This window comes from Nansenia antarctica (assembly GCF_963989245.1).
Source record: "Nansenia antarctica genome assembly, chromosome: 6".
Taxonomy (NCBI): domain Eukaryota; kingdom Metazoa; phylum Chordata; class Actinopteri; order Argentiniformes; family Microstomatidae; genus Nansenia; species Nansenia antarctica.
The window spans coordinates 10,153,505-10,168,504 of NC_137676.1; the positions used below are offsets into that span (position 1 = coordinate 10,153,505).

Consider the following 15,000-nt stretch of genomic DNA (forward strand, 5'->3'; position numbering starts at 1 on the left):
ACACACATCACATACATGTCACACACATCAGTCACACATAACACACACACATATCACACACACACACACATATCACACACACACACACACACACACACACACACACACACACACACACACACATATATATACATGTATGTGTGTGATGTGTACATATATATGTGTGTGTGATCTGTACATACGTGTGTGTGTGTGATCTGTACATATGTGTGTGATGTGTGTGATATGTATGTGATGTGTGTGCATATGTGTACATATACATTTTATATGTGTGTGATCTGTACATACATACATACATACATACATACATACACATATATACATGTATATATGTGTGTGTGTGTGTGATATGTGTGTGTGTTATGTGTGACTGATGTGTGTGACATGTATGTGATGTGTGTGATATGTATGTGTGTGATGTGTACATATATATATGTGTGTGTGATCTGTACATACGTGTGTGTGTGTGTGTGTGATCTGTACATACGTGTGTGATGTGTGTGATATGTATGTGATGTGTGTGCATATGTGTACATATACATTTTATATGTGTGTGATCTGTACATACATACATATATACATACATACATACACACATCACATACATGTCACACACATCAGTCACACATAACACACACACATATCACACACACACACATATATGTGTACATATACATTTTATATGTGTGTGATCTGTACATACATACATACATACACACATACACACATACACACACACACACACACTCTCACACACACACACACACACATACATACATACATACATACATACAGTACATACATACATACATACGTGTGTGTGTGTGTGTGTGTGTGTGTGTCCGCCTCACCGTTCCCATGCAGGACACCTTGACCTCCACCCAGAGCGAGTCTGCCACCACCTCGTTGGTCCCTACGTGGTAGTACGCCACCAGCCGGAAGGAGGGCAGCATGGCCTTGGAGATGGGCATGGGTATGGTGATCAGGGACTGGCCCTTCCTGGTGAACCGCTGGGGTTTCTCCAACAGCTGGCCCCGGCTCATCACCTGGGGAGGGGGGGGAGGGGGTGGGGTGGGGGGGGCAGGGGGGAGGGCCAGGGGGAGACGCGGCGTGAAAGACTGGAGACCTCCATCTCTTCGGGCTACACCTTAACTGCTCCTCGTGAGACATCTATTACTACCCCCCTGTACTGTCCCTCCTGAGACATCTACTACCCCCCTGTACTGTCCCTCCTGAGACATCTACTACCCCCCTGTACTGTCCCTCATGAGACATCTACTACCCCCCTGTACTGTCCCTCCTGAGACATCTACTACCCCCTCTTTCTCTCTCTCTCTCTGCCTCTCTCTCTCTCTCTCTCTCTCTCTCTGCCTCTCTCTCTCTCTGTCTGTCTCTCCCCCTCCCCTCCCCTCTCCCCCTCCTCTCCACCCCTCTCCTCTCCTCCTCTCCACCCCTCTCCTCTCCTCCTCTCCACCCCTCTCCTCCTCCTCTCCACCCCCTCCCCTCTCCACCCCTCCCTCTCCTCCCCTCCTCCTCTCCACCCCCTCCCCTCTCCACCCCTCCCTCTCCTCCGCTCTCCTCCCCCCCCCCCCCCCCCCCCCCCCCCCCCACACACATACACACAGAGTGCCAGGCACACTGACCAGGAGGGTGATGTCGTGGTGGGTGACGGGGCCGGCCGGGGTGAGGTTGATCTGCATGTTCTGGCCGATCTCCAGCTCCTTGCTGTCGATGCTGATGTGCAGCAGGTTGCTGGTCTTGGTCTGGTACTTCAGGGCCTTCATGGTCTCGCTGGCCTGCCTGGCGTCACTCAGCCCCGGGTCCCTGGTCTTCACCTGGGGGTCACACACACACACACACACAGGGACTCAGACGCGCACACACAGGGACACAGACACACACACACAGGGACGCAGACACGCACACACAGGGACACAGACACACACACACAGGGACGCACACACACACACACACACACACAGGGCCGCACACACACACACACACACACACACAGAGACGCAGACGTGTGTTATGTGTGTGTGTGTGTGTTGTGTGTGTGAAATGTGTGATATATGTGTGTATGTGATATGTGTGTGTGATATGTGTGTTTGATATGTGTGTGTGGTAATGTGTGTGTATGATCATGTGTGTGTACTGTGTACAGTACATATACAACTGGCTGTTCTTGGGGGCGGGTCTTACGGTAATTGACAGCTCGTTGTCACCAACCACCGAGTTGACGGTTGTCTTGGCGACGCCGTTGGCCCCGGTGATCCCCGGCACGTTGCCTGGCAACACCGTCACCGAGACACCGCGCGCCGGAGAGCCGTCTGGGTTGGTGATGAAAATCTAGTGTAAACGCAACACACACACACACACACGGACGCACAACACATACGGATGCAGACGCACACACACACACACACACACACACACGCACAACACACACACACACACGCACAACACACACGGACGCAGACGCACGCACACACACACACACACACACACGGACGCAGACACACACGCACACACACACACACACACACAGACGCACACACACACACACACACACACACAAACACACACACACACACGCACACACACACACAATGAAATCCGGTTAAACAATGAACTAAGTTTGCATGGTCTAAAACAAACCCCCGTTAAAAAGTTTTTCTGGTTAAAACAGTGTAACACTGTAATGCTTGAAGTGTGTGACACAGCAGCGACACCTTACCGAGAGGTCAAAGGGCATGCCGGGTTTGAAGTACTTGGCGGTCTTCTGGAAGGTGATGGTGTAAGGGGACTTCACAATCTGGATGCCTGTCTTCTTTGCCTCCACCATCTCACCACCTGACACACACACACACACACACACACACACACACACACACACACACACACACACACACACACACGTGTTGGCAGATGTTTAACACTCCAACAGCCGTGTCTATTGTACCTACTATAAGAGCCGTTCTAGTGTTAAATGACCCCGCCCATGGCTGTTCTAGTGTTAAATGACCCCACCCATGGCTGTTCTAGTGTTAAATGACCCCACCCATGGCTGTTCTAGTGTTAAATGACCCCGCCCATGGCTGTTCTAGTGTTAAATGACCCTACCGATGGCTGATCTAGTGTTAAATGACCCCACCCATGGCTGTTCTAGTGTTAAATGACCCCACCCATGACTGTTCTAGGGTTAAATGACCCCACCCATGGCTGTTCTAGTGATAAATGACCCCACCCATGGCTGTTCTAGTGATAAATGACCCCAGCCATGGCTGTTTTAGTATGAAAAGAATTGTATTCAAAACCACAGTCTGTCATTTTCCCATTCATTTTAAATCATGTCTAGGGATTGGCCCCTCCCCCCCGGCTGTTGACGAAGACCATTTGTGAATAGCTTAATGAGGTCATCACAACTGTCTCCACCCTCTCAACATGACATTGAGAAAACATATATTATATATTATATATTATATAACATATATTATATATTACATTATATTATAATTAATTAATAATAATAATATAATATATAATAATAATAATATAATTAATTAATATAATAATAATATAATATTATATATTATATAACATATATTATTTATTATATAACATATATTATATATTATATATAACATATATTATATGTTTAGGATATTAGATATTGCTTACACACAGTGAAGTAAAACAACCTCATGTTTTCAGTTATGGTAAGGTATTGTTGACTCTGTTAAACAACATGTTTATTTATTATTATTATTATTATTATTATTATTATTATTATTATATTTTTTAAATCAATTTACCATACTGAGAAATATGAAGAAATGGAAAATAGAAATGTTCTAATATACAATTGACCAATTAACATTTTTGAGAGATCTTGAAAGTAATTGAAATACTATATCGACCAAGGTCTGGGGTGTGCACGCACACACACACACACACACACACACACACACACACACACACACACACACACACACGCATGCACACACACACACACACACACACACACACACACACACACACACACACACACACACACACAGTCTACTTACCATACAGTGTTAACAAGTTGACTGACACAAATATGCCCCCCCCAACCAGGGCGTCCATCTTGTTTTGTTTTAACATCTGAGCTCTGGTCAGCTGAACCGATCCTTGGCCGTCAATAATCTGTCAGGATGAACGTGTCAGTTAAGACAATGAGCCAGAAGTGTGTGTGTGTGTGTGTGTGTGTGTGTGTGTGTGTGTGTGTGCATGTGTGTGTGTGTGTACGTGTGTGTGTGCATGTGTGTGTGTGTGTGTGTGACTCATGGAAAGGTGCTCTTGTTCATAGAATACCCAAAAAGGACAATATCCCGGACAATCCATCAACCTGGAGAGACATTTCACTTCTTCCTACCATTTATACGGTTTTCATGAAATGCATTCTTGCACGGGTTTTACCATGGCTTGTTGAGGAAAACATATGATCTTCTAAGCAGAAGGCCTATGTTAACCGTCAGGGCATGAATGAGCATGTGTTTTGTCTCAAGACAGGTATCGATGATTTTAAGCATGGGTCAAGTACATTTTATACTGTGTTTCTTGATTTTCGTGATGCATTCGGCACTTTAGCACATAATGTCATGTTAAGAGCTTTGAAAGACATACATCTACCCAAGGTTTTTTATGACATTGTTAAAGATGTGTACTCCGGTTCATTCATTCAGGTAATCTGTGGTAAACAGCTCACAGATCCAATATCTCTCCAAATTGGTATCAAGACAGGCTGTCCATGGAGTGCAGTCAATTTTGTACTCGCCATAAATCACTGGTTAAAGTGGCTTTGTAACTGTGCTCCCCCAAATATCATTTCCCCTAACCCTGTCCAGGGGTATGCAGATGATGTGGTCATAGCCTCCAGGCAGGAGGAAGTTATCAACACCATGCTCTCCAGAACTGACTCCTTTTTGGACTGGTCTGGATTAGAGGTTAAATATTCCAAATGTGCAGTGTTTTATGAAAGACGGAGCGGGGGAAACCGTTGGTACCGATCTAAATCAGATACCACACCTGTATTCAAAATCAATAACCAGCCACTCAGAGCTTATTCGTTGCATGAAACATACACATATCTGGGTCATAAATTCAAAGTGGCAGGAGAGTGGAAAGATCAAGTTGCAGACATAATTTCTGAGTACTCCACCAGGCTTGATTTGATAGATGCATCACCCCTGCCACTCATCATGAAACTAGAAGCAGTCAGACAAATAGCTCTGGTCAAGGTTCAGCATCTGTTTTCTAATGTACACATTCCACGCAAGTCTCTACGTGAAATGAACGATAAGACCGTACTTTTGTTTAGAAAATGGACTGGACTGAACACTCATACCACACGTGACATCATATTCCACAGCAAACAGGAGGGCGGACTCGGAGTTCCTAACTTTGAGTGGACTTATTTTGCCACCACACTCAGCCATCTCCTGAACATGCTGAACAGTGACGACCAGTGTGTGAGGGAGATGGCTAGAGCCTCACTGTTCTTGGACTTACGGAGACGCAAGGTCCCCATGGCGCGTCCATCAGAGTCTAGTTTCCTGGGATTTAAGAGGAAATCCAGTGGAAAGTTGGACACTCACTCCCCTGGATTCGGAGTGTGGTCTGACTGGCCTGACCTCAACGATCTCTGCGGCTGGAACAACGTGGCCCTTGAGTGGGTGGGGTCAAACTCAGTGGCGGTGGCTGTCTCTGAAGAGATCATCACTGACCCCAGCATCTCAGTGAGGGCAACCATTAACATCTGTGGGACAGATCATCTTCTCCCACCAGTCAATACCCGGGGACACCTTATGATGGCGCTACGACAAAGACAACGACAGAAATTGAATACGACAAAGACAACGACTGAAATTGCAAGGGAAGCTGGCATGTCTCCCTGCTGCTGATCACTCTGTCTCTCACGCAGTGTTCAAAAGCGTAACTCTTGACGAGTGTATTGTCACCTTCACTTTAAAAGCTAGGCTGCAGGTTTTACCAACGAAGCTAAACCTTTCCATCTGGCTTCCTGACAGTCATAGCCCACACTGCATACATCACAGTCACCAGCAGATAACTGAAACCATGCCCCACATCTTAAATGGTTGTCATGCGTATAAAGGGCTCTACATATGTAGGCATGATCGAATTGTGGATCTGATTTCAGAGGGTGTCTTTTCCATATTCAGGCCTGCCGCAACGCTGTACAAGCACTCCACTGTAAAGCCCCACATGTTCAGTTTGTGTAGCGACGAAGAGTCATTAGGAGTGTTCTCCAATATTTCAGCAAACACCCCTGATGTTGTAATTGTCAACGAAAACCACAGAGAGGTGCTTATTTTAGAAGTTGGCTGCACCTTTGACCATAGCCTAGAGGAAGCCTTTTTAACCAAAATCTTAAAATACCAACAGCTGGAGCTGGCCATATCACAACTGGGCTACAGATGTCAACTTTTAGTTTTTATATTTGGCAGCCTGGGCCATGTTCATAAGTCTGTTGTTAGAGGCCTACATATGGCTGGTCTTCCTAAGAGAAGGGCCAAACAGTTAGCAAAATATTGCTCAATATCCGCTGTTATTGGTAGCCGCTCAATATGGAGAAGGCGGTGCTTCCTGTACCCATGAGCGGGATACTGTCTGTCTTATAGTATTGATCAACCCACTGGTCTGGTGCGAATAACATCCTGTGTGTGGCAGAACTGGTTGTTGGCTCAGCATTACTGTAACAAATTGTGACTGATCCTGATGTAAATGGACACCTCTCGGAAATGAGAAAGACGTGAAATTCGTCTTGAAAGTATTATTATTATTTTTTTACGATTTTCGTTTTTTTAGCTAACATTCAACTCGAAGATGTGAAGTACCCACTCGTTATTTTTCCGAACAGTTTTACGTTCATTAAATAAGTGTAATCTATAACACAATGACTTCGTTTCTTGTTGTTTGAAGGGGATTCATTATCTTTGATGGGGATTTTCTGTGCTTAGTGATTTCAGGTGTAGCAACTTTCAAATACTCATGTCGTCTTCAATTTGTTTCCGATTTCAATGTATGATGCATCATTTGAAAGCTTACAATCTGTAGTTTAAGCACATGTAAAAAACAGAAAAATGACTTCGCCTACAGGTAGCCCTTTTCATTGGCCTGTGTCACAATTGTTTCCAGGATGTCAAAATGCACTGTTAGTATCTGTCCTTTAGAATTGTACTTTGTATGTGGACATAAATAAAGCATTTAAAATGTGTGTGTCTGTGTGTGTGTGTGTGTGTGTGTGTGTGTGTGTGTGTCTGCGTGTGTATGTGCGTGTGTGTGTCTGTGTGTGTGTGTGTGTGTGTGCATGTGTATGTCTCTCTCTCTGTGTGTGTGTGTGTGTGTGTGTGTGTGTGTGTGTGTGTGTGTGTGTGTGTGTGTGTACTAACCTGTACTCTCTGGAGAGATTCAGGGATGCTGATCTTCTGGTTCTCCTTGGTCATGACCCCAAACACTCCAAACGCGTGTCCGTTCACATTCTTCCCAAACAGATACCTGCAACACCCCAAGAAGTAGTCTTGAAATCTTCAAATATCATCATTATCAAATGGACTGACTTATATAAATGGACTGACTTATATAAATGGACTGACTTATATAAAAGGACTGACTTTTATAAATGGACTGACTTATATATCGCATTATTCCAAAGCATTTTTCAATTGCCTCTCATTCACCTCATTCACACACACATTCCCATTCACACACATTCACATTCACACACCAATGGCGGCAAGCAACCATGCAAGGCGCCGGCCCCGCTCATTGGGAGTAATTTGGGGTTCAGTGTCTTGCCCAAGGACACCTCCTCGACATGTGACCAGCCGGGGTTCGAACTGCCGATCTGCCGACCTTGCGATCATTAGACGCCAGCTCTCCCTCCTGCACCACAGCCGCCCCCATTATCCCAAACCTCATTACATCATAGACATCAGCTGTGTAAGGTTTCATTATTACATAAATAAAAATACTACGTGTATACTTTTCACACATTACACATCTTACATTTCAATGCAGTGGGTGGGTTTTAGAACTCATTTAGAACTCATTTAAAAGCTTTACACCCACAATGCATTGCTTACAATTTTACAGTAACTGCATAACCATAACAAATATTGTGTGTGATGGGTGAGGGACAATTATTGGATAAATAGGCTACCAACTATTTCCTGCTAACACATATCATGTAAATACAGACACACACACACACACACACACACACACACACACACACACACACACACACAAAGATAATGACATCATCATACGTGGCAGTGATAGCAACCGTGATCTGGTCATCGTCAACGTAGAAGAACGCTTTTTCAGGAATCAGCTTGATTTCAAAACTGGGCAGAACTGGAGGGAAGAAGAGAGGAGAGAGGGAAGGAGAGAGGAGAGATGGAAGGAGAGAGGAGAGGAGAGAGGAGAGAGGGAAGAAGAGAGGGAAGGAGCGAGGAGAGAGGAGAGGAGAGAGGAGAGAGGGAAGGAGAGAGGCTTGTGTTATTTATATAAGAACAGTTCATTGCTCCCAAATGCAACAATAATTCTAAGAGTTCACAATAAGAGTTCTAAGAGTTCTCAATACGAGTTCTAAGAGTTCCCAATAAGAGTTCTAAGAGTTCTAAGAGTTCCCAATAAGAGCTCTAAGAGTTTTCAATAAGAGTTCTAAGAGTTCTCAATACGAGTTCTAAGAGTTCTCAATAAGAGTTCTAAGAGTTCTCAATAAGAGTTCTCAATAAGAGTTCTCAATAAGAGTTCTCAATAAGAGTTCTAAGAGTTCCCAATAAGAGCTCTAAGAGTTCTCAATAAGAGTTCTAAGAGTTCTCAATAAGAGTTCTCAATAAGAGTTCTAAGAGTTCTCAATAAGAGTTCCCAATAAGAGTTCTAAAGGCCAATGCACACAGCGTGCGATTTCTGTTGCGCGTCAACATTCCATTTTGAAGTTTGAATGGAAGTCTATGAGAACATCGCATCGCAATGCACACGGCCCCGATTTTAATCGCACGGCGAAAATTCGATTCCATTCATGACAACAATGGAAATTATGGAATGTTGACGCGCAACAGAAATCGCACGCTGTGTGCATTGGCCTTAAGAGTTCCCAATAAGAGTTCTAAGAGTTCCCAATAAGAGTTCTCAATAAGAGTTCTAAGAGTTCCCAATAAGAGTTCTCAATAAGAGTTCTAAGAGTTCTCAATAAGAGTTCTCAATAAGAGTTCTCAATAAGAGTTCTAAGAGTTCTCAATAAGAGTTCTCAATAAGAGTTCTCAATAAGAGTTATAAGAGTTCCCAATAAGAGTTCTAAGAGTTCTCAATAAGAGTTCTCAATAAGAGTTATAAGAGTTCCCAATAAGAGTTCTAAGAGTTCTCAATAAGAGTTCTAAGAGTTCTCAATAAGAGTTCTCAATAAGAGTTCTAAGAGTTCTCAATAAGAGTTCTCAATAAGAGTTCTCAATAAGAGTTCTAAGAGTTCTCAATAAGAGTTCTCAATAAGAGTTCTCAATAAGAGTTATAAGAGTTCCCAATAAGAGTTCTCAATAAGAGTTCTCAATAAGAGTTATAAGAGTTCCCAATAAGAGTTCTAAGAGTTCCCAATAAGAGTTCTAAGAGTTCCCAATAAGAGTTCTAAGAGTTCTCAATAAGAGTTCTAAATAAGAGTTCTAAATAAGAGTTCTAAATAAGAGTTCTAAGAGTTCTAAATAAGAGTTCTAAGCGTGCCCCGCAGTTCTAATCTCTCACCATATTCTTTGACTTCAAACACGGATGTGAAGGCCTGCTGTGGAGTGTTCTGGAACCTGCATACCACCTTCCAATTCCCAAGACTACACACACACACACACACACACACACACACACACACACACACACACACACACACAAACACAGGGGTGAAAGAATAGGACCCAAAGTAACAAGATGAAATTAATTGATTGGTCAGTCAATCAATTAATAAAGAAATCCATCATTAACTTCAGTTAGTCAGTCGGTTGGTTTAACATGAGACATATGTGACACGTTCTAATGCTTTGGTCCTCATATCGGGATCTGATGGAATGATCTTATGAACTTTTCTTTCGATCAATCCAAATTCGAATCAATGACACATCGCTAGTCAACTAACACAGCTTGTTTTGTGAGTCTGCTAACAATGTTAAGTAGTGTTATAGTTAACTAGGTAGCAGTGGGGGATTACTCACCGAATCTAGCGAGTTTGTGTTGTGATTCTCAACAGCGTTGAAACGTAGCTCCGTGTTTCAAAAGAAAAGTCTGAACATTTTGACTGGTTGCCGATATGAGGACCAAAAGACTAGAACGTGTCACATTTCTTTAAAAAAAAAATGTGAGCTTAGAATTATACGGTTCTATCTCCGTTTAGGGTAGTTCCGAGATATTGAGCGTCAAAGTTTTGACATTCCATTATGTTCTGTGAGATGGAACCTTTCAATTTTATGAATTACTAACTCAAAAATGTCAACATTTTAATAAAAACACCACCCAGGCATTAATAAACACCTAACGGATCAGATTATGTAAAAAACTCAATTTTGACCAAAAATGGAGATAGAACCTTATAATTCTAACGTCACGATATCTAAGCAGAAGGCAGCAGTGGTTCGACTGGGAGGGTGGCTGAAGGCTTGGCTGGGAGGAGGAACCCACCTGACTCTTTCCAGGATGTCGTAGTTCCCCACTATGACTCCGTCCTCTGGTTTTTTGATCTCCATGCTGACTGTGATGTTGTCCGGGGTCTGAATCTGAAAACCAACACATCCGCCATGAGCATTAATTAATTTATGCCTAGCCAAATCCATGTTTAGGAGGTAGCTAGCTAACATCACACTGATCATACTCGTAAGACTTTTCACTTTTCAAAAAAGGCGGGTCGAGAGAGGACGCTGGCGCTGCTTGTTTTCGCCGCTTCTCCGCCCGGAATCTAGATATACTTGCAGTATACAGAGTAGATAAATCTAGATATACTTGCAGTATACAGAGTAGATTGTCCTACAATGACACTTAGATTGAGATTTAGTCAAAATAAAAATGTATTAGACCCCTATGCTGTCTTTTTTTAAATTATTTTTTTACCTAACCCCTAACCCTAACCCTTTTTCTTTTCAGTTTGTAAAGTGTCTTTTAGTGTCTAGAAAAGCGCTATATAAGTATGGAGGACCAAGTCTGTCAAAATTAACAATAAATATATAGACACATAAATGAATGTATGAACAAATGAATGAATACACACAGTATAACGAAATACATTTATATATTTATTTATTCTTTTCCACATTCATTCTTTCTTTTCCACATTCATTCTTTCTTTTCCACATTGTTTTCCATTCATTCTTTCTTTTCCACATTGTTTTCCACATTCATTCTTTCTTTTCCACATTGTTTTCCACATTCATTCTTTCTTTTCCACATTGTTTTCCACATTCATTCTTTCTTTTCCACATTCATTCTTTCATTCTTTCCCCGATTATCAGATCTGTATGCAAATATGGGGGCGTGTTTCGCATTTTCATTGGTTGATGCCCCACGCATTTTCATTGGTTGATACCGCGCGTGACGTGGTAAAAGCGACAAAGTAGAGATCGTCCTTGGGCCAAACCATTTTTCATTACCATCTGGGTGGGCAAATTATTTGTTTTATTCCTTTACATCCCTAGATTATGTTGTCACAATGTGATTGTGTCATCCAGTGCAGGGACAAGGTTAAAAATCTCGGTGTCATTCTGGATCAGAGCCTCACATTTGACCCTCACATAAAGGGGGTGATAAAAATAGCATTCTTTCACCTCAGAAGAATTGCCAAGATTAGATCAATCCTTTCTTTTGAAGATGCTGAGGTTCTGATCCATTCTTTTGTGACATCCAGATTAGATTATTGTAATGTCCTTTTGTCGGGATTGCCAAAAAAGAGCTTCCATGGCATACAAATGGTCCAAAATGCTGCAGCTCGCATCTTGACTGGGTCCAAGAAATACGACCATATCTCACCAGTGCTGGCCTCCCTTCATTGGCTCCCTGTCCATGTTAGAGCGGATTTCAAGTTGTTCCTGCTAACTTACAAAGCTATAAATGGCACTGCTCCTTCTTATTTAAAGGACCGTCTCGTCCCATATGTGCCCTCAAGGGCTCTGCGCTCACAAGGCTCTGCCCTGCTCATTATTCCTAGGGTTAGAAGAAAGACAATCGGTGAGCGTGCGTTCTCTTTCCGGGCACCAACTCTCTGGAACCGTCTTCCACTTGATATCAGACAGGCAGAATCAGTAGAAGTGTTTAAAAATAAGCTAAAGACCCACCTGTTTTGCGTTGTCTACATGTCATAGGCTGTTTTTTGTGCTGTTGTAATTTATGTGTGTTTTTAAATTGAAATAGTTGTTTTTAAATTTGTTTAAAATGTTTGTTTTTACCTATTATATTTGTGGTGCGAAATTGGGTGTTTTTTTAAAATTGAAATAGCTGTTTTTATATTGTTTAAAATGTGTTGTTTTTTACCTATTGTACTTGTAAAGCACTTTGACGTAAAGTGCTATATAAATAAAGTTATTATTATTATTATTATTATTATTATGTTTTGATATAATATACCTTTTGGTTTGGCAGCTTATTAGTGGTTATCACCTCTTAAAGGTATGGACTGCTTTTCTTCAAAAAAAGAGTTTTGCCAGAAAAAGTCTCCTGCCATATCTTGCTCCCCTTCGTATGATTCGCTCGTAGGTCGGGCTGTGGTTGTGATAGATACGTGAGACCAGAGGGTTTTTTACGCACCTGAGTCTCCTGAACAGTAGATATCGACCCCTAGTCGATCAGACCTTCTTAGGCTGAGCTATGGTCACGTTTCCGCACCTACCCCCCTGTAATATTGTTTCTTTTTTCTTGTATTGTTTCTTTTTTGTAATGTATTTGCCTTACCTTGATTCCTAGATAAATGGTTCAAAAGGAAAACATTAAGTTAACAAATGTAAAACTGCACTGTTTGAATTGTAAATTATTTGTAGAAGACTAAACAGGTGTAGCATTTGGCCCACCTAGTGCCTTAACTAGTGCGGGTCTCTGAAATAGAGGAATACATCTAGTTTGACATTCAATTACCAACCTTATTCTAAACTAAAATATTGTCAGGGTGCAGTAATTGGGGCAGATCTCATTACAACTTAGAGGCGCTACAAACAAGGAATCTTCTGTGATGTTGTCCGGGGTCTGAAAACCAACACATCCGCCATGAGCATTAATTAATTTATGCCCAGCCAAATCCATGTTTAGGAGGTAGCTAGCTAACATCACACTGATCATACTTGTAAGACTTTTCACTTTGCACCTTGCTAAAGATACAGACCCCTCGGTGCTCCATGGTGAGATTAACATATTCACTAAATAGTGCGACAGCAACCATCTCATCTTAAACCTCAGCAAAACTCAGGAGGTTGTGTTAGACCCAAGGCAGGTAACTGACCATGAGCCTGTGGTCGTCAAAGACCAAATAATCATCCAGGTGCCATCTTATAAGTACTTAGGTATGCAATTAGACAACCATCTCTGCTGGAATACACACATACTGTAGACAGCTTATGTAACAAACTACAGCAGAGGCTTTATCACCTGAGGCGACTCAGACTTTATGGGGTGAGAAAGCAGATCATGAGATTTTTAAAAAAAATATCAGTCCATTGTTGAAAGTGTAATCAGATATGGAATAATTGTGTGGTTTGGCAACTTAACTGTACAACAAAAAAACAGACTAGTCAGCATTCACAAAACAGCCATGAAAATTGTAGGTGAAAGAGACTATGTGATCGTAAATAAACTATATGAAAAAGCTGTCCTGGACAAGGCTAATAAGATCATCGCAGACCCCCAACATCCCCTCTCCACAGAATACGAAGTTCTCCCCCTAGGTAGAAGGTTTCGCATGCCAAGATGTAATAATAAGCTCTTAAAACTATAATTTGTCCCATTCTCCATTAAACTAATCAATTCGCTCAAGCAGAAACGATGATTAGGACATGACCACCAGCACCTGCACTTTATCTTAGACACCACTTGAAGGGCCATGTGCAATATTCGAAAACACCACTTGAAGGGTTATGTGCAATATAATATAGTATACCAAATGATGCCATGTCCAGGTGGAAACTGCTGCAAATGTCACTCAATGTTTGCTGCTGTCCTGTTGTTTACTTTGCCTGCTGTATGTTGTATGTATCGTCTCTGTAGCACTTGAAGCATGAAAGTACCATGCCCAAGACAAGTTTCCCCTCGGGGACATTAAAGTATAATCAATCAATCAATCAATATGTTGCTCCCCTTCGCGTGAGTCGCGCGTAGCTCGGGCTGTGGTTGTGATAGAGATAGCTGCATTCTGTGGCAGCTACCACCCTCTGGAACTCTCTCCCCACAGCGATCCGCAATGCCCCCCTACCCTGGACACTTTTAAATCAGCCCTCAAAACCCACCTAGAGAACTCTAAGGCCTTTGTCACTCTCGTTGTCTTTGTTTCTTTGCTTTGTTTTTCTGTTCTGTCTGTCTGACTGTCTGTCTATGAAATCTGTTAAGCGTCCTTGGGTTTGAGAAAGGCGCTATACAAATTATTATTATTATTATTATTATTATTATGTATGAAAGGTGCCATATAAATAAAGATTATTATTATTATTATTATTATTATTATTACTATTATTATTATCATTAAAGCAGTAGAAATGTCTACATTGACCAGGGGGGTATTCCATCAACGTCGCTAAAGGAAAATCCAACAATTCTGGCTTAAGATTTATCAAAATAAGCCAAAATAATACCCCCCAGTTTATGAAGGCCTACGAAAGGACGTTTACCATGATCTCCACGGAAACGGCGGAGTCCTTCTGGGGTTGCCCTGGTAACTGTCGATCCCGGTCCTTGACAACAGGCTCCATTTTGGTTGTTAGGGCGAAA

At 42.2% G+C, this 15,000-nt stretch overlaps 1 protein-coding gene across 1 annotated transcript in view; it reads right to left on the minus strand.

Moving 5' to 3' along the window:
* Positions 1-15,000, minus strand: part of LOC308160262 (complement C3-like) — a gene marked incomplete at both ends in the record, with an annotated part of 64,243 nt that overhangs the window by 48,312 nt on the left and 931 nt on the right. Inside the window, 11 exons of the mRNA XM_080534180.1 lie at positions 852-1,046; positions 1,644-1,835; positions 2,203-2,349; positions 2,738-2,853; positions 4,071-4,188; positions 7,455-7,560; positions 8,334-8,421; positions 9,805-9,860; positions 10,726-10,820; positions 13,237-13,269; positions 14,901-15,000. The exon at positions 14,901-15,000 is cut by the window's right edge and continues 13 nt beyond it. Of these exons, the coding sequence (XP_080390306.1) occupies positions 852-1,046; positions 1,644-1,835; positions 2,203-2,349; positions 2,738-2,853; positions 4,071-4,188; positions 7,455-7,560; positions 8,334-8,421; positions 9,805-9,860; positions 10,726-10,820; positions 13,237-13,269; positions 14,901-15,000 (1,246 nt within the window). The remainder of the gene's footprint in view (positions 1-851; positions 1,047-1,643; positions 1,836-2,202; positions 2,350-2,737; positions 2,854-4,070; positions 4,189-7,454; positions 7,561-8,333; positions 8,422-9,804; positions 9,861-10,725; positions 10,821-13,236; positions 13,270-14,900) is intronic.